The sequence below is a fragment of the Carex rostrata genome, chromosome 2 (assembly GCF_964058835.1).
Source record: "Carex rostrata chromosome 2, lpCarRost1.2, whole genome shotgun sequence".
Classification (NCBI taxonomy): domain Eukaryota; kingdom Viridiplantae; phylum Streptophyta; class Magnoliopsida; order Poales; family Cyperaceae; genus Carex; species Carex rostrata.
In genome coordinates, this window is record NC_135919.1 from 6,496,055 (window position 1) to 6,521,698 (window position 25,644).

The following is a 25,644-nucleotide window of genomic DNA, read 5'->3' on the forward strand; positions in this document are numbered from 1 at the left end:
GTAACACCTTCTGTGTGAGATCGTGAGTTTGAAATTCGGATAAGAGATCATTTGTGTTTTTCAAATAACCCTCACTAATTAAATTGTCAAATACCTATGTTTCTTATAATTTTACTGTTTTGTTAAGTCACCGTTGAATTAACAATTTTCAAAGTGACTTAATAAATAGTAAAAAAATTTAGAAAAATGTAAAATTTGGTCTCCAAGCACACTTCAATATAAAGATCACATATAACGGTTCAGATTGACTTTTTAGATTTTAAAAACGAAAAAATGACTTATAAGCATATACCCTCATATGCTTATGTAAGTAGAGTAACCAACTTCTCTCTCTATATATATATTATCGAATTATACCCGAATTATTCTCAAATTACGAAATTTTGACCTTGCCAAACCGAATCCGAATAATTTAATTTTCACCATGATTGAAAGTAGCAGATGTTAACTAATGTTATTTTTTCTTATTTCGGGTAAACTCAATAGAGAACTGATCTTTTTATTTCATTCATTCTGGTCCCGCACAAATTCCATTGATTCTAACTTCTAATCGGACTGCTTCCTCAGTCGTTTGACAACAATTTCAATCCTCTTCTACGACTTTTAGAGGTATAGTTTAGTTTCTTCTGCCACATGTTAACAGTACAAATCCTCAACGTACCTGACCAATTTCTAATTTCTAAAACCTTCATTTGGTTTAATCAAGATCCAGCTTGCACGAATCTCATCATAAACTAACAGATTGGATCGTAGGAAGGGATCAGGCACGTGAGAATGTAAAATGGAATCTTGTCCCGAGCCGCAGGGCAATTCGTATCACCTATTTGGATCTGGACCGTCCAATCAGAATCCACCTCGGACCGGATTCCTATCGGACGGTCGTAATACAAACAGAAATATTCTGTTAACTCAGAGGATGTGGATTTAGCCGCAGCGGACCTCATTGGCTGCTTATCTGTTCCTGCGGCACACCGGACCACTTAAAAACCCTAACGCAAAACCCCTCTCCGCGCTTCTACCTCCTCTCCTCTCCTCTCCTCTCCAGCTGCTCTTTGCTTTACAGAAAAAACAAAGAGGAAAACCTAATAAGAGAACCGTAATCCGCCATGATTGTCGGGGGTCAGAACCTCGTCTCCTCCGCGCCCGTTTTCTCTCATGATGGGAAGAAACTTTTGGTGTGCACGGGTTGCACCGTCTCCGTTTTCAGCACCTCCACAGGAATGCTCGTAATATATAATCCATCCCTAATTTTTTTTTGTTGTTCATATTCAGATTGTGTGATGCTACTCTACTGTTCATTATTAGCTTATTTTCAATTTAACATCTAATGTTTGTTTATGTTAGATAACTGAATTGGAAGGGCACACTGATCGGGTGACTTCTATTGTTGTGGTTCCTGTGGCCACTTCAGCGGGTAACAAATTTTCAAATTATTGCTGGACCTCTTCGCTTGATGGGATGCTTTTCTACTGGGACTTTTCTACGCCCGATTTGTTAAAGAAGCTCAATGTTCACCTTCCAGTTCATTCCATGGTTGGTTGCATCTTTCACTTATTTAATTACTTAAGGTTCAGTCACTTAATTTGTTAATGATTTCCTCAGATTAACTAAAGCTGCTTCTTTAGTTTAGTATCTTTCATATTTTATTGTAAATTTTAAGAAGGACAAGAGCATAATAAATTTGTATGTACAACAGCAAGTCAGCATCAAATCCACATATGACAAGGAAAAATAGCAGCAAAAAAAAAATATTAAAATCGCACAACTTTAGGCCTCTATTCCAGATCGCTTTGAGTGGATGAGAATTAAAGTGTTTACATGATGTATGGACCATAATAATCATTTAGTCCTTCAGTTAATAATATTGAAGGACGTCCCCATGAGTTTTAGTATAAAAATGTCCAACAGAGAAGTACTGTCATGGTTTTAGAGTTACCATTCCCATTGTTCTGCCACTAAATTGCACATTCTTGTGCCAATGCATAAAAGGTTTATTGGGTGGTTTCTTGTTTTGCATAGGTTTCTGTGATTTATGATTTTTTTTGGATAATTTTACAACTTATGTGGTATGGTTTTTAACGGCAAGTACAAACACCATAATAGAAAAAAATTATGGTAGTTTTTTGTTTTATCTATATTTTCTTAATTTTTAGTGCCTGATAGCTAAGTATAATGCAGGTCATTCCTCACATACTGAGTGCTTCTATAGGAAGCACCAACAAGGCATCCCCAAATCTGTATGCATTTGTCTCAGTGGAAGATGCTAATAGAAAAGTTGTGGATGTCAAGCATTTATGTGGGTTGATTCAGATTTATGATCTCACCAACTCCACCCGTGTGGGCGGTGTCCTTGCGGAGGTATATTTCAATCCTCTCCATGCTCAGAAAACCTTTTATGACCTTCTACATTAATTACAATTTCAAGGCAAACTAGCCAGAAATGATTTTTTTTTAATGATCTAACATAAATGATTAAAATTTTGTAAATAGACGCGCAAGCCCGAAATACTAGCAGTTAGCAAGTCAGGGGAGTTTGTGGGAATAAAGAAGCAGAAGCAGCTGAACATATGGAGAGTACCCAATAAAAACTTGAAGTCTGAGAACATGAAAAAGTTGAAATTGCACCACACACGAACACTAAGTTGTTTGGCATTCCACCCAACTAAATCTATTGTAGCAGCTGGTGATGTGTCTGGTCGCATCCTTATATGGAGGGGATTTGGCAAGATGCGATTATCACAAGATGGAGGGGGTAAAATGAAAATTGATAGGGGAGATAGGCCTGGGGTGAGAGATGGAGATGATGCTGACTCATGCTCAACTTGGCACTGGCATTCATCTGAGATCAGATTTCTTTTGTTTTCTTCTGATGAGGCTTATCTATTCTCAGGTAAGCTCACTTCATTTTTTTTCAAAATGTGGCAACGGTGAAACCTGTTTTCGGTGCCAGTTGATGGTTTCTGTTGTTGGATCATCTCTTGTCATTTTGCATATTACAGCTGTCACTTGTTGGCCTTATTTCTAGTATCTGCAACTGACATTTGATATTCGGTAGGTTATGTTTATAAAAAACCCAATAATTGAAGCAAATGAGAAGTAAATAAGTTGACTAAACTCACCCTCACTAATCAGACGCACTCAGACCTAATATTGAAGCCATCTTGGTTTAATTTTGGTTTTACATGGGTTCACAAACAATTGGTGTAATGAAGCATCTGTCAAATCTGATGGTTGATTTTTCTTGTTATCATAAAATGTTGGGCTTTAGTGCAGCACAAGAAATGTTGGGGGTATTGTATCTGCAAACTTAAAAACCAATGCATGAAATTTGTGAAAGTTATGTTTCTTTTTGGATAATTTTGATCTGTACCCTGCGAGTTTCAAGATATAACATATATGCCCATGTGAAAGAAAGATTCAGAGAATATCTTGAATGCCAAATAACATGAGGATTATTGATGTTAGGGAGTGTCAATGGGTTGGGTTGGCAATTTGGCATTATTTAAATTTTTAATATGTGTGTTAAACAAGTCATAAGCCTGGCACCAGTCAAGTGGTCAGAAATATTTGATCTGTATCCAACCTATTTGTATGTATCCACTGGGCAGTTCTTAGACGGATCAGATCCACCCGTCAAGTTGGTCATTTTTGGTAATTTTATGCAGAAACTGACCGCAGCTCTGTTAAACGGATTGGGACTTGACCTATTTACCGTCCTGACCCAACCATTCGTTGGTTATAAATTTCCATATTGATATCCAACGAATTTATCCGCTAGTGGTTCCAGGTCTTGTGTACCTGTCAGATCGTGTCATGTTTAGACACCCCTAATTGTTGTACATTAAATACCTTTAACCACAAAGTAAAGACTAAAGAGTAGCGGTTTGTGCGTCACGGAAGATATCAAAATGGGTATATGTTATGTTTACAATTTTCAGAGGTTTTTGTAGGATGCTTTTCACTTTTTAGGAATTCATACCTTTTTATTGAGTAAATTACACAGACGGTTCTTAGAAGTGTCAGTCATTTACCATTTGGTCCTTAATGTTTCAAAAGTGTCATTTTGGTCCTTAGAAGTTTTGAATCTATACCAAATTGGTCCTACAATTTATCACAGTTAAAAGAAACTAGTTGGATTTCCACATTTGTCCGTGTCATAATGATATATTTGGTGATATGTATCATGTATGTAAATATTATTTTTAATTAATTTATGATTGCATTGATAATTATTATTAGAATTTATGTTATTTGTATTGCTCGTGCGACTATATATCGACGCTAGTGGCAAACCAAGATGATATTATATTTCTTTAATGGATGTAGGTATGACCAATTGGGTTCAATTGAAAACTCTATGATCCAAAATGATATTTTTAGAGATTTAAGGATCCGAAATGGTTATTTGATGATACTTTGAGGACTGTTTATGCAATTTATTTCTTTTTATTTATTTTAATATCATGCAGAGGGAAATAATCCCTTTTATTTTATTTTGATGGCATTAAACCAGATAGAGTTCAGTGTTTTATGTTTGTTCTTTCTGTTTTTTTTGACAAGTATGATTGCATTTGAATTTATATTGAACTACATACCCATATAAGGACCAAAAAAGCATTAAACCCCGCATTATGTGGTGCAAGTAACCTTTTAGTGGCCAGAATATTGTCCATACAACTTGTTTTATCTGTCTGTAGCTAATCTGATACTTGAATTAATAATAGGTGCAAAGGAGGGTGTCATAGTGGTCTGGCAGTTGGATACGGGAAATAAAAATTACAAAACAAATTTAGCATCGCCGCTCATGTATTTCACTGATTCTCCTGACCCTTCCCTCTCTTGTGTATGCAATCTAACACCTTTTTTATTTTCCTCTCAATTTTCTTCTTCTTTAATTGCTACTCTTTTGCAAATGTGTTTACTTGTTGGCAGATGGCACCTTCATAGTGTTTGCAAATAATATGCAATATTTTTTTAAGATATCTTATAATACATAAGTGGATAGTTTTGCCGTTACTCTGACCCTTTTTATTATTGGGCACAAATTTAATGAAAAATTAGGTTGATTTGGATGTTGGTTACCAAATATATACGAATCCGTTGCCCAAACACTATTTGCAAGCTAAGTTTAAGTTGGTGTTGACGGAAACTTATCAAATTTTGGTTAAAATGTCGTCTAGTATTTCTAGTATTTTCTATGACTACAGAATGTTGGGTGTCCACTTTGAATATTAGAGATGGTTGCAAAATGAGTAAAATGTCAAGTGTAGTTGCAAATACCTACTCTCATCTTCTTTTTATGTCACTGATACAGTAAAGAAATGTTGTTGAGATTCAATGGCTGAATGCTATCATTTGAAGGAGTCATTTAGTAAAATAAAATCAAAATTCAAGCCTAAAAAATTGAACATTTAGTCCCTAAAGGGACACAATGATTCTGGTTTCTGTATCCCTTGGCTGGAGTTTTACTCTGATAGCTGAGTTTGTATACCTGCAGTTTCTTAATGACTTGGATTGCGAGGACTGAAATCTTTTCATTCATTAATATTGTTTATTTAAGTTTTCTTTTGTGTATTGTGATGTAAAATAGTTGTTAAGGCTATAGTAGGCCACCCATTATATTTATCCTTCAGAGACATTTGTATTTTTTTTTACAGGGATTGTGGATAAAAGTAAATTTTTTTTTTTTTTTTTGTAATTGAAGGACTAGATTGAAATATTTATAATGCATAAATTGTCTCACTAGGTGTCCTGTGAAGACAACCGAATCCATCTATTGAGAATGCCATCAATGGATATAATAAAGTCAATTTCCGGAATTAAGGTTTGTTATTCTATTGCTTTATCCAAATAAGATTGTGCAGTTTGAGTCAAGTTTGATCAGTACCCAAACCTGACCAGTATGGGATGGGTATGATATGATACCAATACTAGCTTTTGAATTTATGGACAGATGAAACCTCGATAAAACACATAATTTGCCAGAGATGCCCCCCTTCCAGTCCACCTGACACTCGCACACTATTAAAAAGAGATGAAAAATAGTCTATTAAAAAGAAATTATTAGCAAATAATTTTTTTGGCTGACATATCTGTTCCAACCAACAAAATAGTTATAACACTACTGGACCTAAATTGTACTGGAACTGAAACCTGGTATATTAATATCCTGTTTATACTTTAAACAATAATTGACATGCAAAAATACATTGTCTTTCTGTCTTTCTAGCTTCCTCTTGTTTTGCCGGAATCACAAAGGGGAGAGTCCCATGTCACCCTTGGGTTTGACCGGTCGAATGGGATTGTTGTGCTACCTACAATGGATTATTGTGTACAGTTCTTCAGCTTATTTGATGACACCGAGATTTCACATGTGAGCAAATTATAAATAATTCCGGCCTTCTATTTACATTTGTGTTTTGGGAAAAGTTTTATGTATATATAAAAAAATGTACTATATTCAATTAATTTTTCCTTTGTTTATATTTATCATCTTTTTCAGGTGCAAGTTATCGAAAGAAACTATGATCCTGTGGACGAAACCACAGTAAGATTTCTTATTGTAATTCTTTGGAAGAGACTAACTCTTTTGTAGGGCTATATTACGTATACTTTATTTCTCTTGGTACAAGTGATATTTCTTGCGTCCTGCATAGCCTTGGAATGTTACATACTTTTCTGCAAAATAAGAAAGTATGAAAAGTGATATTAAGGTTATGCGTTGGTATGTGTTAATATTAATGCTTATTCAAAGGAGATGCTATTTTTTAAATGATCCGTTGCACTAATTTATATGAAACTATTTTATTTTCTTAAATGATAGGTATACATATCACTGGTAAAAGTGTCAAATGATGGGTCTATGATGTGTACTGTCGAGGAGAAGCTCCAAGAAATGGGTTTAGGTGGACTCATCAGCCTCAAGTTCTGGACACGTGGATCCCACACTGGACATTACACCTTATCCACTGTCATATATGAGCCTCACAGGTATGGCATTGGATGTATACCTGTTTGGTTCATTTTATTTACTTCTCTTTTTTATGTTACTTTCTTTGCTTGAGGCTTGGGCGTCAAAAATTAGGCCCCACAGCCCATTACTTGGCAAGTATTAGTTGTGGTCATGGAAAAGGGAAAGGATTGAGTGAAATAGGATTGACCGGGCTCTGGATTCGTGGATATAATGCAGATAATGATTTATGAACGTTAGCACTAACAGGCCTCAAGTTTATTATTATTGCGAGGGATAAAATCATCTAATTGTAGTACTCTCAAGTAAATTGTCCAATTTCAACTCATTTTTTATACCGACAGAAAAAACTGTGCACCATGTCGTGTGTTTTATCGAAAATTCTTATCATTACCTTTAGCCAAGGATTTGTACTGGCTATTTGGTATCTTTAACTGGTTTTGACTGATGAAATACCTGCATATTTAGCCTCAATTAACCCTGAATTGTCTTACGGCAAGCCCTATAAGTGAATAAGGACAAACGAAAAACAAGTTAATTAGATTTTGATCGTTCTGGTACTGGTATCATGATGAACGATGCATATATATTAAGCATAATATTGCTTGTTACGTGTCTTGTGAATGCTTTTTCATAGTAGACCTAACTGAAATTTTATGAAACCTTGGAGGGTTACATCTCATCTTTACTTAATTGAACTGATACATGTCTTTGTGGTTTTTAATCAAGCACCTTGTTTGAAATGTAGTAATGGAGGTGTATCTGACGTGGCTTTCTGTCCTGGTAGAAGCATGGCTGTCAGCACTTCTTACTGTGGCAATTTTAAGGTATCTATGGTTATGACTGACAGTTTAAGGATCTCATTACATACTGGTTGACAGGTCGGGTCAGGCTTAAAAAATGAAACTTATATTTATTATCACTAAGACTTGACGATTATTAGGAATGTGATATTGTATTGAAAACTTAGAGCAGCTTGTCAAATAATTACATGATTATAAACATAATATGTAATTGGTCTTTGTACAATATAATTATCATTCCATTGCTAATTCCTAATAAAAAAAATGAGAATTGTTCTTAAAAGTGGTATGATATAGATGATAATGATGTGTGCGCTAAAGATCTCATTGGTCGGATTGTGGGAATGAACTGACTGGACTAATATATTTGACATGTATAAGTGAAGTCCACTACAGATCGCTTTCAATTTATTTAGATCTTTTGTACTCAGAAAACATGAAAAAAATGTTGTTTTATTCCAACCTACTGGCACTCTCTTTCTTTTTTTCTTTTTTGTTATACGAGTTCAATTGTATGATATAGTCTTTTAACTTTTGCTGTAGATGTGGGTAAAAAGCTCGTCTTTTATTCATACTGGAGATGAAATACAGGAAAAAGGTGGTTGGAGATGCCAATCTGTCGGCTCATACAAGTATGGATTTAAAATGGACCTTTTAAGACCCAATATTTCTGATATTTGCCACTGTACGCAACTTGTTTGAGATATATTGTTCTCCTAAGCAACTATTTAGTTCCAATTTTGCATTAGTATTTTATCTCAATTGAAACTCAATTTAGCCTCAAACAAGACCAATATTCCCTTTGCACCCTCTTTGGTTCAATGATATCATAATAAAAATTGTGCTTCAAACTTTGTTAATCGACCGTTAATATCAATATTATTATACTTCTTCTACCAATATTCATTGGGTTCGGGTTCATGAACTATAGATATCAAATGTTCTTCTTTTGAATAAAGTGGGGAGTACCCACCTGTTTCATTACGAAACAACATAGTTCTTACATCACAAAAGTACTTGAAATACTAAAACATAGGAATCACACTAAAGGGAAAGCCTTTAGGAGATATCTAAGCAGACATAGCAAAGTTTGCAAGGATAGAACAAATATTACAGCCCACAGAATAAGACCAGTATGGTCAGTAGTAGCTAAGCAAGTAACTAAGCAAAGATATAAGACAGCAGCAGCAGAACTATTTGATCAATGGTTAATAGCATATCACATTGAAAACAGTTCTAATGTTATATACCATTTGATCGTTGTAAAAAGGGGAACACCCATGACAGCTGCAGCATTTAGTGGGGATGGATCGGTTCTAGCAATTGCGGCTGAGACTGTGATTACCTTGTGGGATCCACACAGCAATCTTCTTGTTGCTGTCATTGGAGACTCCCTCTCGGTAAGTATTAATTTTAGAGGTGTGCTAACTGTCGCCAGGTCAGAACCAACACATGGTGTTATGTTGTGCAATGTTAATATTGTGGACTTGGAACCAATCTAGGATCCAATGTGACTGAAACCCATGCAAATTAAGAAAGCATTACTGATTCTGGTGGGGCCAACTATTGTCATACATACCTCAGTTACCAGGTTAACACTTGCAGGCTCTCTGAGGTCTATTAGTTCATTTTATATGTTTTTGGTTCAATTCTTGTCAAGTTTGGAACTAAGGTGGATTATTTTATTCAATATTATTCTGAAAAAATTTAGCCAATCAGACGACTCGCATTTGTTGGAAGCTCAGAATACATTGTGTCTTTCTCAGCTGGTGCAAAAGCACATCTAGTTCTGTGGAACACTTCAACCTTATCTATGCACTGGTCGTACAAGCTTTTAGTTGAAGGTACACTTTTCTTTTTCATTATTTTGCTTTCTCATATTGAGGCCCTCTAATTTGATTGATTGATGTTTTGATCCTTGCTACTTCTATTTTGCCAGAAAGGATTATAGTGCAATTGATATGTTTATTTATTATTTATTTTGTTGCAGATGTTTGTTCAATGACAAGTGAATCTCGTTTTGCGGTACTTGCGCTTATTAGTTATTCAGATAAGTCAGTGCCAACAGAGAAAGATGGCATGGTACTACTGTTTGATGTAGAAAACCCAATTCCAGTTTCAACTTGGTTTGTGAGAAAGGTACTTGTAAAATTTTGCTCGAATAATTACCACTCTTTTAGTATGTTATATCCTCAGTTGTACATACAAACCCCGAGCAGGTAAAGTTGGTTTAGGCTTCTAAATTATGACAACCTACATGTTACATATATAATTGACATTGTATGTTTTTATGTTCCCAGGCAAAATGGGGTCGGCTAAATTTTATTAACAATAAATCGGGAGAGGCTGCAGATGGAAAACAGTTGTTGGCCTACATAAATGGTGAACACGAATACATTATTTTGGATCCTTCAGATATCAAAGAAACTGAAGGTCTTATCTGCAAAACTGCTAGGAGGCCTCAAGTTCACTCTGATGATGAAAATGGTGTGTTTTCATTTCTTAACCTATGCGTCAACCTCTCACAATTATTTATCAATTTTAATCGATTTAGTCCTAAAACTATGCTGCAATGACACTCAATTTGATGGCTTTGATCTGTTCTTCTTTTTGCTTTTGCAGTTGGCTATGCTTCAATCTACGGGGAGCTGCCCTCATTTGATTTGACAAAACAGAGAAGTTCAGACAATGTCCCTTTCGTACCGTCTGAAAGGCCGTGGGAGACCATTTTTAGCGGGTCATCCCATGCTCTGCCTCCTCTCTCTAAGTTGTGCTCTCAATTTCTGGAATCTTTGTTAGAAAAGCAAAATGTACTGAGCCAGTGATTGTGTATTAGCAGTGTCATGTATTCATGTCAAGTCCTTCCCCTTTCTTTTGCGAAAGGTCCGATTTTGTAGCTTTGTTATATTTTGTGTTGCTTTTATCTTAATGTTGTGACAAATATATTTAAATTCAGAGGTTATCTCAAGTCGATTATTCTTTATATTGTCACGTTGAGTTGTATTTTTGTATTTACCATTAATTAAATTTTGCTCGTGCGTTATTTATGCTATGAAGTATTGGTCCTTGGTGAGGTACAAATTGAATGTTCAAAATCATATGCAAATTGTTCTATTGAACAGTATGTCCTATAAAGCCTATTTCATCTTTTGGAGTTCAATTCATCTGTTTTGTAATTTTGTTTTATGATCTCCTGATCTACTTGAAACAAATCAAGATTTTACGGTTTAGAATTATGTTGTATGGGTTCTGAATGTTGAAATGAAAGAGAGCAATTGCAACAACTTTTGGTACTACACGAAATTAATCTCTAGTTGCACATTCTTTTTAAGAGTATGCCACACAAAGAGGACAGTGATAAAACCATATTCATATCCTTTTTAATTCTTTAGATATTAGATATTAAATGATACAAATGTTAATTGGGTCGGATATTAAAAAATATATATATAAAAATATTATTGAAAAATATTGAATTTTGTAATATTTATCTAATTATAGTGATAGATAACATAATTTGTTCATAGTATATATTAAATTACTATTCGGATACGGAGAATTAAAATGTAAAACTATATATGTATTCCTATTCACACAGATATTCAGATATCGAATATTCATATCTAATTTTTCAAATACAGATCGAATATAGATCGGATATTATCCGCACCGTTTTCCCCTACCAGTACCTCTACGTTTTTTTTTATTGAGTTTTGAGTTTTTTTTTTTTAATTATTATTCATTTCATTAAGATGACAACGCCTAAGTTTGACAGCATATACCAAATCTGTCTGTACATTTGTTTCCTTCAGAATAAAAAGCTGGGACAATGTTACGATATTGAAAACATTGTATCACTTGTGATTTCAAAAAGGGCTGCGTAATTGCGTTAGACCTTTTAGCAGTTCACCTAACCATCGTCTCAGCCACACACTTTGCTCCTTGGTTTTGTGAACTGTGACATTTACACCGAATTAAAATGCATGGTAATGTACTTGGCAGTTGGCACTGCACAATGATACCGAGATTATCACATAATATGAATTTAGGATCACTGGATGAAGCAAATTGGCTCATGTCCTTTATTCCATGTGAAATTAACGTAGCTTCCTGCTCTATATTTTGTTTTGTGCACTTTTCTTGTTTGGTCCTTCCAAGTTAAAATATCTGAATAGCAGTCATTTCTTTTATTATGTATGTCATTTTTTTCTTATAACATAACCTTTTGTTATATTTGGATTGTATTGTCGACTATTTAATGCAGATTTTTTTTAATCATATATGGTTATCAAAATAGTAAAAAGTAACATGAATTTTTGGTCGAACTTTTTATTATTTTTCTTGGATTAAGTATTGGTCGTAGAATTAACTTGATAGCACCTACTAAGTTTCAAAAAAAAAAAATGTATTGGTCATAAGTGATGCACCAAATTAGTAACATAAATTAATATATCTTTTATATTCTAATTCTACTTTCGTTCAGATCACAAGCTCATAATTCTACCGTGTAGTAATATTGAGTGTTGATCCACAGGAATAGTATCTTAAATATTTAACAACATATACTAGTCTAAGTTCTCAGGTTTATAATAGTTTTGAGGTGGTGATGCTAATTGTAATTAAATCACATATACAAACATATATAGAGAGCCTCTAGAGTTCAGACCATCTCCTTCTAAATTAAACAAAGTATAATTTCGACGTTTCTCTACCCCGCATACGGCACTGTCATTACCGCATGCGATATAGATTGTCACACAAGACAACTTGTATACAATATTGTCACTACTTGCAGGCGTCTAGGGTTTCTGCTTTATGCGATTTTAAAGGTTTTTTGATCTTTCAATCGACTTTTGCATTAACAATTCTAAGTATTTCAGATCTTTAATTTATCCTCATCGCGCAATTCCATATCTACTCCACAACCGAATCTGAACGATAATGAATTGACGCTGGGCGAGTTGTGATTGGGTCCATGTTCAAATAAAATTTTACATCCGAACCGAATCTGAACGATAATTTAACGGTCCGTTGAACAGCTCATTCCTGTCCATCGAGTTGTCCATTGAGTTGGCCACTGGACAAGCCCGTTTGATCGTTCTTTACCCTTCTATTCGCCATCGCCATCGCCATCGCCACCGCTCTCAGTCCACCTCTCTCTCTATCTCGCTCTGGCACCGCCGCTCTCTCCAATCCTGCTCGAGCCGCTACTTCTCTCTTCCTCCGCTGCTCGATCGCTTCTCTGGGCGACTTTGGTCTCTGCCCTCCTCCTGCTCCAAACCCTACACAAACAAAGGTACCGTACAACTCTCTCTCACTCTCTCTCTACTTGGTAGTTTCAAAACTGTACATCAATTCAACCAAGTTACATCTAATTAATCTACAACCCAACATTACTGTTTTTTAATATTACTTTTTAAAAATTGTTTATAAAAGAACAATGTTAAAATATGATAAAGTTTTGTGTTTTGGTCTTTAACTAAGTTACATCTAATTGGCCTTCAGCGCTTTGGCACTAAAGTTTTGTGTTTTGGTGCTTTGGTACTAAAGATTGTGTTTTGGGTAATTGGGTCTGGCTTCAAAACTATTTCATGTTATTTGTACAAGTTTAGTTTGGTTGGGTTTTTGTACCAATTTAGTACCTGTGGTGTTGTGCATTTTTGTGATTTTAAATGAGTATATTAAAGGAAAGTTATTACTTAATTTTCAGTGAACATCAAATTTCTGTTTTTATTAATTGAATTTTTTAAATATCTCTGTAGTACCCCTCTTCATCCATATATATGCGCAACATTTTTATTCTGAAACCCAGTTCAGGTTCTCTCTAGTGCTAGATGCTTGATCAATGGTATTGAAGAAATAATCAACTACAATAAATTAATGTAGCTAGTAGACTGGCACAGTTCAAGTTCCTGTGAATTCAGCTGGTGTGTGTATTCAGCTTGTGTGTATTCAGCTGATAAATTAATGTGACTAGTAGACTGACACAGTTCTGATTTTTGTTTGTATCAGCAATTTTGATGTTATAAAGCATTTTGGATATTTGGTAATTGCTTGTTGGCTTAACTATATCAATTTACTCACCAAGTACATTTTTATATGAAAATCATGTTGAACTTTTATCGACCATTAGGACATTAAAAACGGAGATATGAAACTATAGTACAGACCAATTTGTGCTATACATAATACCATAGCCTCACTCATCTATTAAAATGAACTAGAAATGTTAAAAGACCTATTTAAGTATTTACAAGATGCTCGTTCAATATTTATTAAAAATACATAGTCATATAGTCATATTTTCATACTTATAATTAAAAAAAAACTAGCTTAGCATTAAAATTAAGGGAAATTTTTTTTTATGCCACTCCAAAATTTGGAAATTATCAAATTGCCATCCCAAAACTTAAAATTATCAATTTGCCACTCTAAAATGTCTAAAATTATGAAATTGCCACAATTATACATTTAATATACATATCGGATTAAAATTATTCTGAAAATTATTGTATAAAAGATGTATTTTGATATTTCCAAAAATACCCTTCAATTCTACAGATAAAATTTATGAACTTGATCTCTCCAGTCCAACAGCCCTTCATCCCTTCGCCTCTCTTTCTCTCGATGCTCTCCACTGATGCACGCCCCGGATCCAAGGACTTCGCCTCCATTTCATCGTCGCACGGGAGAAGCCTGAGAATCAGGAGAAGTTCTGTGGTTGCGCAAATGGAGACGACCATTGCCTTCACTCGACCCGACGATTGGCACCTTCACCTTCGCGACGGCGATCTTCTCCAGTCCGTTCTTCCTCATAGGTCAGTTCCTTTTATCTCCTGCCTATCACACTTCGCTTTATCGGAGCTATTTTATTATTTTTTTTTAATAAATTTCTTGCTCTAATTAAAGTGCAAGGCAATTCGGGAGAGCGATTGTGATGCCAAACCTGAAACCGCCGATCACAACCACCGCTAAGGCATTGGCTTATAGAGAGTCTATATTGAAAGCACTTCCTCCTGACTGTGATTTCAATCCTTTAATGACACTTTACTTGACTGATAATACCAGTCCAGAGGAGATTAAATTTGCCAGTAAGCATTTACATTCTAAATTTTTAATCATGTTGCTGCAAAAGTGAAAGTTGAATGCCCTCCTCAGAACACAACTGAGGATGAACTGGGTTTAATAGGGGGCATTATTAGTTTATTACTGATTTTACTAAATATTCTTAAATCTTAATGGTCATGTTTGGTTGCTACTTAAATTTAAGAAGGATTACATTGCTTACTCCATCGTACTCTTATCTTACACCTCGTTTGGCAGCTTTAAGTGCGGAGTAAATTAATCTGTGGAGTAAGATGTTGGAAATGAAGCTGTCTATGACATGGGCCTTAAAGGCATAGTAAGAGCAAGTGTGGAGTAAGTTAACCCGTCTAGAGAGGTGGTTTAACTTATTCCGCCTATATTCCATCTTACTCTTCATGTTTTATTTCTTACTTTGACAGCTTAAGTGTGGAGTAAGGGGTCTCCACCTCTTACTCCAAACATAACCAATATTTGTGCTTCCTGGTCTTAACTTTAAACTTGTATGTGCCTGTGTGCCCGGAAATTCTGAGTTTTGATTTAGAATCAATGAACTGAAAAGCTCCTATGTATGCAAGTGCGTTGTTGTATTAGTATTCTAGGTTATAAATTGTGTGACAAAATTGTGTCTCCAGGGAACAGCGGGGTTGTTTTTGCGGTCAAATTGTACCCAGCTGGTGCAACTACGAATTCTCAGGATGGTGTGACTGATATTTTTGGGAAATGCTTGCCTGTTCTAGAGGAGATGGTGAAACAGGAAATGCCATTGCTTGTAAGTTATTGTTATATTATTTATTATTTTTTAGATGAATAAAAACTTGACTGCCGTTTATGTGAAATTTTGTTTAGGTACATGGTGAGGTAACCGATCCTAGTGTTGACACATTTGACAGGGAGAAGGTGTTTATTGAGACAATTTTGGCACCGCTAGTGGATAAATTACCGACATTAAAGATTGTAATGGAGCACATCACGACATTGGATGCAGTCAACTTTATCAAATCATGCAAAACAGGCAAGCAATTGTTATAAGGCTATGATGATGTTCTTTTTTAAAATAAGCCCCATTTGTTACAGAGAAATGCAATAATATTGTACCTTTGATGTTTATCTACTGGTTCAGTTGCTGTTATAAGAATTACCGTCATCATTATTCGTTACTTAGTTTTGTTGAAGTATTACTTTTAATGCTGCTAGGGGCTAACTAATTGAAGGAACTTTTTTATTTATCAAAATTGTTGGGCTTTTATGTAAGTAATCAACAATGCAGAGTCTTCTGTTCCCTTATTTGAAGTCATTTTTTTCAGATAATAAAAGTAGCTTGTTGTTACTTGCTTACCCATGCAATTTAATATTTTTCAGGCAATGTTGCTGCGACAGTGACTCCGCAGCATATGCTCCTTAATAGAAATTCTCTTTTTCAAGGTGGTTTGCAGCCGCACAATTATTGTCTCCCCATATTGAAAAGAGAAACTCACAGTATGTTCATATGATCCCTATGCCTTAACAAGTTTTGAAGTTTTGAGTTACCAATCTCAACTTAACGAATGTTTTATTTTTTTCTTATATTTTCCTTTGAAATAACAGGACGAGCTATAGTAGAAGCAGTAACCAGTGGGAGTTCAAAGTATTTTCTCGGTACCGATAGTGCACCCCATGATAAAAAAAGGAAAGAGTGCTCTTGTGGCTGTGCCGGCATATTTAGTGCACCTCTAGCTTTATCTCTCTATGCAAAGGTTTTTGAACAGGTAAACCAGGGAACTTGTTTGTCAACCATAGTAACAGATTATATTATCTATGATTGCGTTAACATTTGTCTATTTTTTTGTGGTAGGCTGGAGCACTTGACAAGCTAGAGGCATTTACGAGCTTTAACGGCCCGGATTTTTACGGTCTTCCAAGGAATACTTGCAAGGTAGTATTACGAAAAAGCTCCTGGAAAGTACCTGAGACATATAGTTATGCATCGGGAGAGATAGTGCCAATGTTTGCTGGGGAGACTCTCGAGTGGTTCTTATGCGAAAAATAACTTTCATTTTCTATTCCTTCTTTTTGCAATTGCCTTTTAAATTTAAGTTAGGTGCATTTGTTCTAGATTACAGGAAATAAGTAGAGGGATTTTGAAATTAATTGTCTTGTTTTGTGATTGGGCTTATAGAGACTCTATATTGAAAACACTTCCTCCTGACTGTGATTTCAATCATTTAATGACACTTTACTTGACTGTAGGGGTGCACAAAAAATTCGAGATTCGTGATTTGATTCGAGCTCGATTCGAAAAAGTTCGAAAAAAATTGGATTCGAAAGTAGTTCGGTTCGAAATTAATTCAAACTAGTTCGATTCGAAATTAATTTAATTTCGAATTCGAACCAATGCAAGTTCGATTCGACGACTTCGCGAATTATTTTTGGTTCGATTCATTTGCAGCCAGTTCTGACAATAGTTTGTATTAGGCGTGGGGAAATCTTTGCCGAAATTTTTATTAATAGGAAATATATTAAAAAAATATCCAGATTAGAGAACGCTTTTGATTTTTTTCGAGATATAGGGAAAACGTTTTGATTTATCACGGCCTCTGGCCGTTATGGCTTATTACGGCCAGAATTAGCGCTTAATTAACCATTCTAACTAGATTAACTATTTTTTAACTAAACCAGAAAAAAAACCAAAAAAAACCCTGTCCGCGATATTTAGAAACGGCCAGCTCTGTCCATGGTATAAAGCAACGGCCAGGCGAAAAAGAAAAAAAAATGTCCGCGATAGATAGCAACGGCCAGGCGTGAAATTTAAAAAAATGAACCCCTGTCCGTAATAGGTGATAACGGCCAGCGAAAAAAATTTATTTCATATTGATGCTCATTTTGTCTTGATTTTAAAACTGATCAATCGACGATTAATTATATTATATACAAAATTATTTTATAATCATTCATAATATTTTAATATAAATTTGATTAGTGAAAGATATCTTCAGTATTTCTGTTAAAACTTTCGAATGTGGTATATGAAGAGGGATGCATTTACAATTAATACTTGTAAGTTCCAGTATTTTATAACAATTTAGTTATGTAATTTAAAAAGTTCAAACTGTCGATCTAAACCGTTCAATATATATCTATATTAAAATGTGCTTTTTGATGAAATTATATATATTTTTTTTATTTATTATATATTTTACAAAACTGTTGTTTTTAGTGCATGGTCCAGAATTGTCTAAAAATAACGGTTTTATAAAATACTTAATAAATAGTAAAAAAAAATATAAAATTTGATCTCCAAGCACATTTTAATATAGAAATCATGTTGAACGGTTTATATCGACTGTTTGAACTTTAAAAATCACAAAACTAAATTGTTGTAAAATGTTATAAGAGGTACCTTTCACTAACGAAATAGACTTTGTCAAGTTTGAAACATTTTACAACAATTAGTGAAATGTACCTCTTATAACATTTTACAACAATTTAGTTTTGTGATTTTTAAAGTTCAAACAGTCGATCTAAACCGTTCAACATGATTTCTATATTAAAATGTGCTTGGAGATCAAATTTTATATTTTTTTTACTATTTATTAAGTATTTTATAAAACCGTTATTTTTAGACAATTATGGACCATGCACTAAAAACAACAGTTTTGTAAAATATTTAATAAATAAAAAATATATATATAATTTCATCAAAAAGCACATTTTAATATAGATATATATTGAACGGTTTAGATCGACAGTTTGAACTTTTTAAATTACATAACTAAATTGTTATAAAATACTGGAACTTACAAGTATTAATTGTAAATGCATCCCTCTTCATATATCACATTCGAAAGTTTTAACAGAAATACTGAAGATATCTTTCACTAATCAAATTTATATTAAAATATTATGAATGATTATAAAATAATTTTGTATATAATATAATTAATCGTTGATTGATCAGTTTTAAAATCAAGACAAAATGAGCATCAATATGAAATAATTTTTTCTCGCTGGCCGTTATCACCTATTACGGACAGGGGTTCATTTTTTAAAATTTAACGTCTGGCCGTTGCTATTTATCGCGGACAGCTTTTTTTTCTTTTTTCTTTTTCGCCTAGCCGTTGCTTTATACCATGGACAGAGCTGGCCGTTTCTAAATATTGCGGACAGGGTTTTTTTGGGTTTTTTTTCTGGTTTAGTTAAAAAATAGTTAATATAGTTAGAATGGTTAATTAAGCGCTAATTCTGGCCGTAATAAGCCATAACGGCCAGAGACCGTGATAAATCAAAACGTTTTCCCTATATCTCGAAAAAAATAAAAAAAGTTCTCTAATCTGAATATTTTTTTAATATATTTCCTATTAATAAAAATTTCAGGAAATCTTTGCTTCGTTTGCAGCCCAGATTAAAAGAAGTCCATCTCAACCTTGATGGAAACCCCAAAGCATACTCCCTAAGCATTAATAGGCATCTGATTGAGTTTGGTCCTGTTAAGATTAATCTGGACTGTCTACTTTTTTAAATTGTACCTCACGTACTGGAGGGGATACAACTTGCTTTTTCTACAATTCCTGTATGCATTAATATCAAAGCAATCCGTACGCTATTTCTCTTCGTCTTCTTCGTCGTTTCGTCTAAAAAAAAGAGAGAACAACAATGGCGAAAAGGTCGGCTGACGAGATCAAAATTGAGATCTATGAAAAAGGAAAGAAAGCTTTGGAAAAATCGGCTAAACCAGTTCGAATAGATCTCAATTTCGAATATATTTCGAATCAAATCGAACTAGTTCGAATTATACCGAACCAAATTCGAACTGGTCTTTTAGGTTTGAAATCTATTTCAATTTCGAACTCAGTTCGGTTCGAAATAATTTCGAATTCGAATTCTAACTAGACCCAATTCAATTCGGTTCGTTTGCAGCCCTACTTGACTGATAATACCAGTCCAGAGGAGATTTAAGCCAATGCCTTAGCGGTAGTAGTGATCGGCGGTTTCAGGTTTGGCATCACAATCGCTCTCCCGAATTGCCTTGCACTTTAATTAGAGCAAGAAATTTATTCAAAAAAAAAAAAAAAATAGCTCTGATAAAGCGAAGTGTGATAGGCAGGAGATAAAAGGAACTGACCTATGAGGAAGAACGGACTGGAGAAGATCGCCGTCGCGAAGGTGAAGGTGCCAATCGTCGGGTCGAGTGAAGGCAATGGTCGTCTCCATTTGCGCAACCACAGAACTTCTCCTGATTCTCAAGCTTCTCTTGTGCGACGATGAAATGGAGGCGAAGTCCTTGGGTCCGGGGCGTGCGTCAGTGGAGAGCGACGAGAGAAAGAGAGGCGAAGGGATTAAGGGCTGTTGGACTGGAGAGATCAAGTTCATAAATTTTACCTGTTGAATTGAAGGGTATTTTTGGAAATATCAAAATACATCTTTTATACAATAATTTTTAGAATAATTTTAATCCAATATGTATATTAAATGTATAATTGTGGTAATTTTATAATTTTAGATATTTTAGAGTGGTAAATTGATAATTTTAAGTTTTGAGGTGACAATTTGATAATTTTCAAATTTTGGAGTTGCATAAAAAAAAATTTGAGTAAAGCTAGCGTGTGACATGCTCACCAAGAAAGTTTGGTGAGCATAACTCCAAAAGTATATCGAATCGACGTCAAATGCCAAATCCAAACCGTTGAAATCCATGTACTTCATGAGTGATGCATATACATGCAAAATTTTGAAAGTTTCAAGTTTATTTGCTACACGGTCAAGTGGTCAAAGAAATAATAAAAATTGAATATATAATATAACTTATAATAAAATGTTCATTTCTTTGACCACTTGACCGTGTAGCAAATAAACTCGAAACTTTCAAAATTTTGCATATATATGCATCACTCATGAAGTACATGGATTTCAACGGTTTGGATTTGACATTTGACGTCGATCCGATATACTTTTGGAGTTATGCTCACCAAACTTTCTTGGTGAGCATGTCACACGCTAGCTTTACTCAAAAAATTTCCCTAAAATTAATTATTTAAGTATTTAGAAGTACACAATCGTGAGTGGACATGAGAATAAGATGGGGTACAAGTACACCTCTCATGAGTCATGACATTAGAATTTAGAACCATAATTTTTTTCCTATTTAAAAATAGAGAAAAAAAAAAGAGAGAGACCCAATCCAGATCGAACCGTGTGAATTTGAACTATGGTTCTAGTACGGGTTTGAGCTAACTCCTCCAACTTGAACCCACCGGACTCAGACCGTGCGAACCCATGAACCGTAAGAACCGTGGACCGTGAGAACTGTGAACTGATCGGGTCCGGACCAGCCTGGCCCATTTGCAATTCACTAGTACAGGTACAACTCTCATGAATCGAAAAGAAAAATGTGACACAAATATCAACTTGTATAGGGTAGATCCGTCAAATTTCTGGGAAAAAAAAAGGTTTGGCTAAATATTAGACGACAAAATCGTGATCGGAAACGAAGAAGAGGCGAGAGTCGAATTCAATCGACGCGATTTGAGAGAGGCGAAATCGCGCTGCAAAATCGATGGTATTTGGCGCGATTTGTACAGACCACTATGAAGTGACGCTCCTAACCTTCTTCCCTGACCTTCTTCTCTGACCTTCTTCTTCTTTTCTTTTGTGTTTGTCTTTCGTTAGTAGTTCCGTCTCTAGGCAGAGTTATAAACTTTGTTTTTATTCTGATAAAATGGACTTGGGATGGGTGACAGTGACACCCTTCGTTTTCTTCTTCCTTTTATTTGTTTTTCTTTTCTTTTACTTTTTATGTGGTAAGCGGTAAGCTGGTAACCCTAAATGAATGGCACAAGGAGTAAATAGATGTAAAAGTTAGAATTTTTTTAAAACATGTTATATTGAATTCTTGTCAATCCATTTTTTATTGTGATCACAAAAATTCAATTCAAAATCTATTCTACTGAAATCAACTCTAATGAACTCTATTGAACTCTTGCAGAGATTCTTTCCGATCAGGGGGTAACTTGTGGCCTCTTTTTTGGACTTCCTTGGCGTTAGACTCCCATGGTCGGCGGCACCTCGCATCGAGCTAAGCTAGGGCTAGGGTTAGGATTAGGGTTAGGGTTTCTTCAAGGTCAGTCATCTTATCATCTTCATTTATTTTCATGGTTTCGCAAATTCATGCGCCTCCCACGGTCTGTCTGTTTCTTTGTAACTTTGGGATCTTGACAAAAATTCGCAAAAACTTCCTTCTTTTGTAACTTTGATTTTTTTCACTAATACCAAAACTTTGCTACGGAGAGTAGCGGAATTTTCTGCTGGGTTATAAACTACGAAATTTAGGGTTTCGCATACCTTTCAATTTCAATAGATTTAGCGGAATGAAATCTTGGCTATCAGTTTTACTTCAAATTTTCGCGGATTTATAATTTCAGCCATACAGAACACCTACTTTTGTTAACATCCCTCAATCTCAATTTAGGTTATGTTATGTTCTTCATAACAGAGGTCAGGGTAAAGTTTATCTTTTTTTTTTTTTTAATTTAACCCTTCATTAATCAAAATATATGTCAAGGTGTCTCTTGTTTAGTGGGACCTTTTTTTCTCAAATTGTCCACAATTATAATTTAAGATGGAATAAATTATTCCTCAAATTGTCCACAATTCGTACTATATATTAATATTATTATTACTATATTTACTATCATAATCTTCATTTTTTATGTAAAAATACCATTATCATTATTATTGTTATTGTTATTATCATTAATTGTATCGTTAGTTTTATTATTATCATTTTTCATTATTATTATGAAACTATATAATCATAATCACGATTAAAATTATTATGGTTATTATTGATATTAATATTATTATTGCCGTTGTTTTAATATTTTAGTATGACGACATAGATGTTATCTCTTCTTTTTTTTTTTTCACCTGTTCAATCAAATAAGAATAGTTTATGTGACTTTACATAAGAACATAAAGAAGTTATGTTCGCATGATTTTATAATCTAATCAAACTTGGGGCAAGAGATTTAAAAAAAAAAATCAAAATATTAAACTTCATTTTTTTTTGAAATAGAACACTATAATTTATTCATTCCTATCAAATTGATGCTTTCATTTTATTGTCTTTTGACCTTTAATATAATATGGCAGTAAACATTTACTATTTTATATTGCTTAGAACGACTAAAATAACATAAAGTTCTGCTCGATTAGCTGTTTTGGGAATCCCAAGTAATGAGAGGTTTTATTGTGGGAGTATCTTTATTAGGACCCAATTAGCTTTAATATGAGTTCCATTCTTTCTGACTAGCGTAATTTTGGTGCATTAATTTTTTTTTTTAGAGATGATATCACCACATCTTGGTTTATTTGCTATTAGTATCGTTTTTTTTTTATGTTATTTCATAGGTAAATTTTCCACTTGTATTTCTATTCGAAGACTAATCTAAAAACACGTGGTTGGCACCTGCAAGGCAGTCCGTGCATGCTTGCTGTTTAATACAGTGCTTGTGTAAACTTGGCCCTGATTTACTGAATTGGATGTAGGAAATAAGTGAAATTTCTAGAAAGCATGGTTCAATTTAAGAACAGGTACTTGGTGATGGAGGTGATTTTGGACCCAAATCGTGAAACAGGTGCTTCCGATTCAATAGAGCTTACCGAGTTCAATGTCAGAAAAGCCATTGAATATAGCATCCAATTAAATTTCGGAGAGTGTGGTTTAGCCTCTTCACACTCGTCATTCCAGGGTACCCATTTTTTTTTCAGTGTTATAAAAATCTGTTTTTATCAGATATTGTAATTTAGTTTTGCAATTTTACCCAGTTATTATTTTGGTCTATATGGGTTAGCAGCTATTGAAACTTAATATTGTAAGTTGGTCAGCTATTTTTGTTTATTTGACTTTTGAACCTTTTAATACCGCTCTCTCACCGAAAATAAATTAGGAGTTGAAGAGGCTTGTCTTAACAAGAGTGGTACTGTTTTTCAAAACAAAACAAAAAATTAAATAAAACAAGAGTGGTACCAGTTAGGTACCATTCTGATCAGTTAAGATTTGGTATGTATCAAGATGAATGAGCTCATTTGGTTCTCCTAATAATACATGGCTTTGTTTCTTCCCAACAATACTGGTACAATGGAATGTACATCTAGTGAAGTTATTTAGTGGGTTTTTTCTTTTATCTCATCTGTTATGGTATTACAGCAATAGCATCAACAATAAAATTCTAATCATTTACTTCTTTTCACTTGCGCAGTGAAATATTTAAATAAACTCACAAAGATATGTATTATAAGAGTCTCAAGAGATGATCACCAAAAAATTTGGGCTGCTATAACCATGGTGCGTACTATCGGAAAGTGCCCTGTTTTGTTCAACCTATTAGACTTGAGTGGTAAGATTTTGTCAACATTGTTGTACTGCTACAATACCAATGTAATATTACTATGACTTTAAGTTTAGACATATTAACCATCTGTTTTTTTATCAAACTTGTACAAATTAGTTAGGCATGCACCTGTATGATTTTTCATTGGGGGTGGCCATAGATTTTTCACATCTTTCTGTGTTTCTCTTTCAATTTTCGTAGGTTGCATAAGGGTATGCAGGAGAAAGGCCTTAGAATGCGAGGAAACAAAAATTAATCAACACAAGCTTATGTTAGGTGGCCATGTGACACCAGAGTTTGAAAAATCAGTTAAAAGTAATCTTGCGAAAATAAAAGCATTAGAAAGCTAATGTCATAATTTATTTTTCTCTGATGAAATAGAAATAGTGTATGTTGTTTGTTTATGTGATTTGATTAGACTTCTTTTCAGAAAGCTATTGATTACATTCTACTTTGCAATTAATTAATGAGCAGAATGGGGTTGCCATATGTATATTCATATACTAAAAAAAATGTGCATAAAAACCAAACTGTAGGGCTTTTATTGACACCATATATGGCACATTTGCCGCTTGTTTTAAACTTACTGTTTCTCTTTTATACATGGTAAAAGTTTTCAAATAGCAAACTAATTACTTATAAGATATGTTATAACCAGGAAAAATATTGTTTTGCATGGATGCTTTCTGGATCACAGAAATTATTTCATATCTGGAGATTTGAACTAAAGAATGTAATTTGTTAAATTATATCAACCTGAGCTCATTTGATATATAATCCCAATGAGCTCGCAAGAACAACTTTCCCTAACTAATGAGAAGAACATGACAACTACAATTGAGGGTACTTCAGTAATCACATTCCTAATTGAAGTAATTGTGTTTGCTTTGAATAATAGGTGCCTATGCAGTTGAGTCTGTGGGAAAAGAGCTCATGCATGGAGTTCATGCAATGAGAATTAAAGACATTAATTTCCCATTTCAGCTTCTATAAAATTATTATAAAAGGAATAAACACACAGTGCCAATGATTCTGCGCAACACCAGTATGATTCTGAACTGTGCTTGGCTTTTGAGTGGATTGCTCATTGAGAGTATACTTTCTTTGATAGTTGTTCTCTGTTATTTGATTCACATAAAAATAAAAAATATGATATAGATGCAACATCTAATATTTTCTTTTTTTAGTCATCATATCAAAACGAAAAATTATACAGTGTTCCATATAAAGGAGTTGTGGATGTATTTTGCCCAGAATATCATTTGTCATGTCATTTTGTTTGAGTTTTTTTATGAAAATATGTCAAGAAAATAAATGTGATTAATATATTTTTAATATGTCATTTAAGAAATATTATGTATGTGTAGATGTTATTTAAAAAATATTATTTGTCATTTAGTCTAAATATCTTATGAAAATA

General features: G+C 34.1%; 3 protein-coding genes across 6 annotated transcripts; all 3 read left to right on the top strand.

Annotated features, from left to right (window-relative positions):
* The first annotated feature begins 945 nt into the window (after nt 1–945).
* LOC144571684 (Transducin/WD40 repeat-like superfamily protein) lies at nt 946–10,782 on the top strand. 2 transcript variants are annotated; one of them, XM_078321039.1, is made up of 16 exons: nt 946–1,226; nt 1,345–1,533; nt 2,179–2,358; nt 2,491–2,890; nt 4,725–4,843; nt 5,747–5,824; nt 6,230–6,373; nt 6,503–6,547; nt 6,824–6,990; nt 7,719–7,797; nt 8,317–8,405; nt 9,044–9,173; nt 9,485–9,617; nt 9,764–9,912; nt 10,074–10,260; nt 10,390–10,782. In XM_078321039.1, the coding sequence occupies exons 1-16, from the start codon at nt 1,107–1,109 to the stop codon at nt 10,596–10,598; spliced, it is 2,418 nt and encodes an 805-aa protein (XP_078177165.1). In that variant the 5' UTR covers nt 946–1,106; the 3' UTR covers nt 10,599–10,782. The 2 variants fall into 2 exon arrangements, with proteins under 2 accessions (XP_078177165.1, XP_078177174.1); XM_078321048.1 differs by having other exon boundaries at nt 10,396–10,782.
* Nucleotides 10,783–12,852: 2,070 nt separating this feature from the next.
* LOC144571695 (dihydroorotase, mitochondrial-like) lies at nt 12,853–17,041 on the top strand. 2 transcript variants are annotated; one of them, XM_078321059.1, is made up of 8 exons: nt 12,853–13,069; nt 14,335–14,591; nt 14,683–14,864; nt 15,492–15,628; nt 15,706–15,871; nt 16,219–16,335; nt 16,444–16,604; nt 16,691–17,041. In XM_078321059.1, exons 2-8 carry the CDS (start codon nt 14,344–14,346, stop codon nt 16,883–16,885), a joined length of 1,206 nt encoding a protein of 401 aa, XP_078177185.1. In that variant the 5' UTR covers nt 12,853–13,069; nt 14,335–14,343; the 3' UTR covers nt 16,886–17,041. The 2 variants fall into 2 exon arrangements, with proteins under 2 accessions (XP_078177185.1, XP_078177191.1); XM_078321065.1 differs by having other exon boundaries at nt 14,363–14,591.
* A 4,692-nt stretch (nt 17,042–21,733) lies between these two features.
* Nucleotides 21,734–24,683, top strand: LOC144571711 (putative ribonuclease P/MRP protein subunit POP5). Of its 2 annotated transcripts, none has more exons than XM_078321076.1 (4): nt 21,734–21,952; nt 23,242–23,582; nt 24,093–24,230; nt 24,426–24,683. In XM_078321076.1, the coding sequence occupies exons 2-4, from the start codon at nt 23,405–23,407 to the stop codon at nt 24,572–24,574; spliced, it is 465 nt and encodes a 154-aa protein (XP_078177202.1). In that variant the 5' UTR covers nt 21,734–21,952; nt 23,242–23,404; the 3' UTR covers nt 24,575–24,683. The 2 variants fall into 2 exon arrangements, with proteins under 2 accessions (XP_078177202.1, XP_078177210.1); XM_078321084.1 differs by having other exon boundaries at nt 23,380–23,582.
* Nucleotides 24,684–25,644: the final 961 nt, after the last annotated feature.

Bases quoted from the DNA above. Each gene is read 5' to 3' on its own strand.
- LOC144571684 (XM_078321039.1), top strand. From the start codon at position 1,107: ATGATTGTCGGGGGTCAGAACCTCGTCTCCTCCGCGCCCGTTTTCTCT. The intron at 1,227-1,344 runs GTAATATATAAT...TGTTTATGTTAG, and splicing joins GCACCTCCACAGGAATGCTC to ATAACTGAATTGGAAGGGCA. The intron at 9,913-10,073 runs GTACTTGTAAAA...TTATGTTCCCAG, and splicing joins CAACTTGGTTTGTGAGAAAG to GCAAAATGGGGTCGGCTAAA.
- LOC144571695 (XM_078321059.1), top strand. From the start codon at position 14,344: ATGAACTTGATCTCTCCAGTCCAACAGCCCTTCATCCCTTCGCCTCTC. The intron at 15,629-15,705 runs GTAAGTTATTGT...AATTTTGTTTAG, and splicing joins AACAGGAAATGCCATTGCTT to GTACATGGTGAGGTAACCGA. The intron at 16,605-16,690 runs GTAAACCAGGGA...TTTTTGTGGTAG, and splicing joins ATGCAAAGGTTTTTGAACAG to GCTGGAGCACTTGACAAGCT.
- LOC144571711 (XM_078321076.1), top strand. From the start codon at position 23,405: ATGGTTCAATTTAAGAACAGGTACTTGGTGATGGAGGTGATTTTGGAC. The intron at 23,583-24,092 runs GTACCCATTTTT...TCACTTGCGCAG, and splicing joins TTCACACTCGTCATTCCAGG to TGAAATATTTAAATAAACTC. The intron at 24,231-24,425 runs GTAAGATTTTGT...CAATTTTCGTAG, and splicing joins CAACCTATTAGACTTGAGTG to GTTGCATAAGGGTATGCAGG.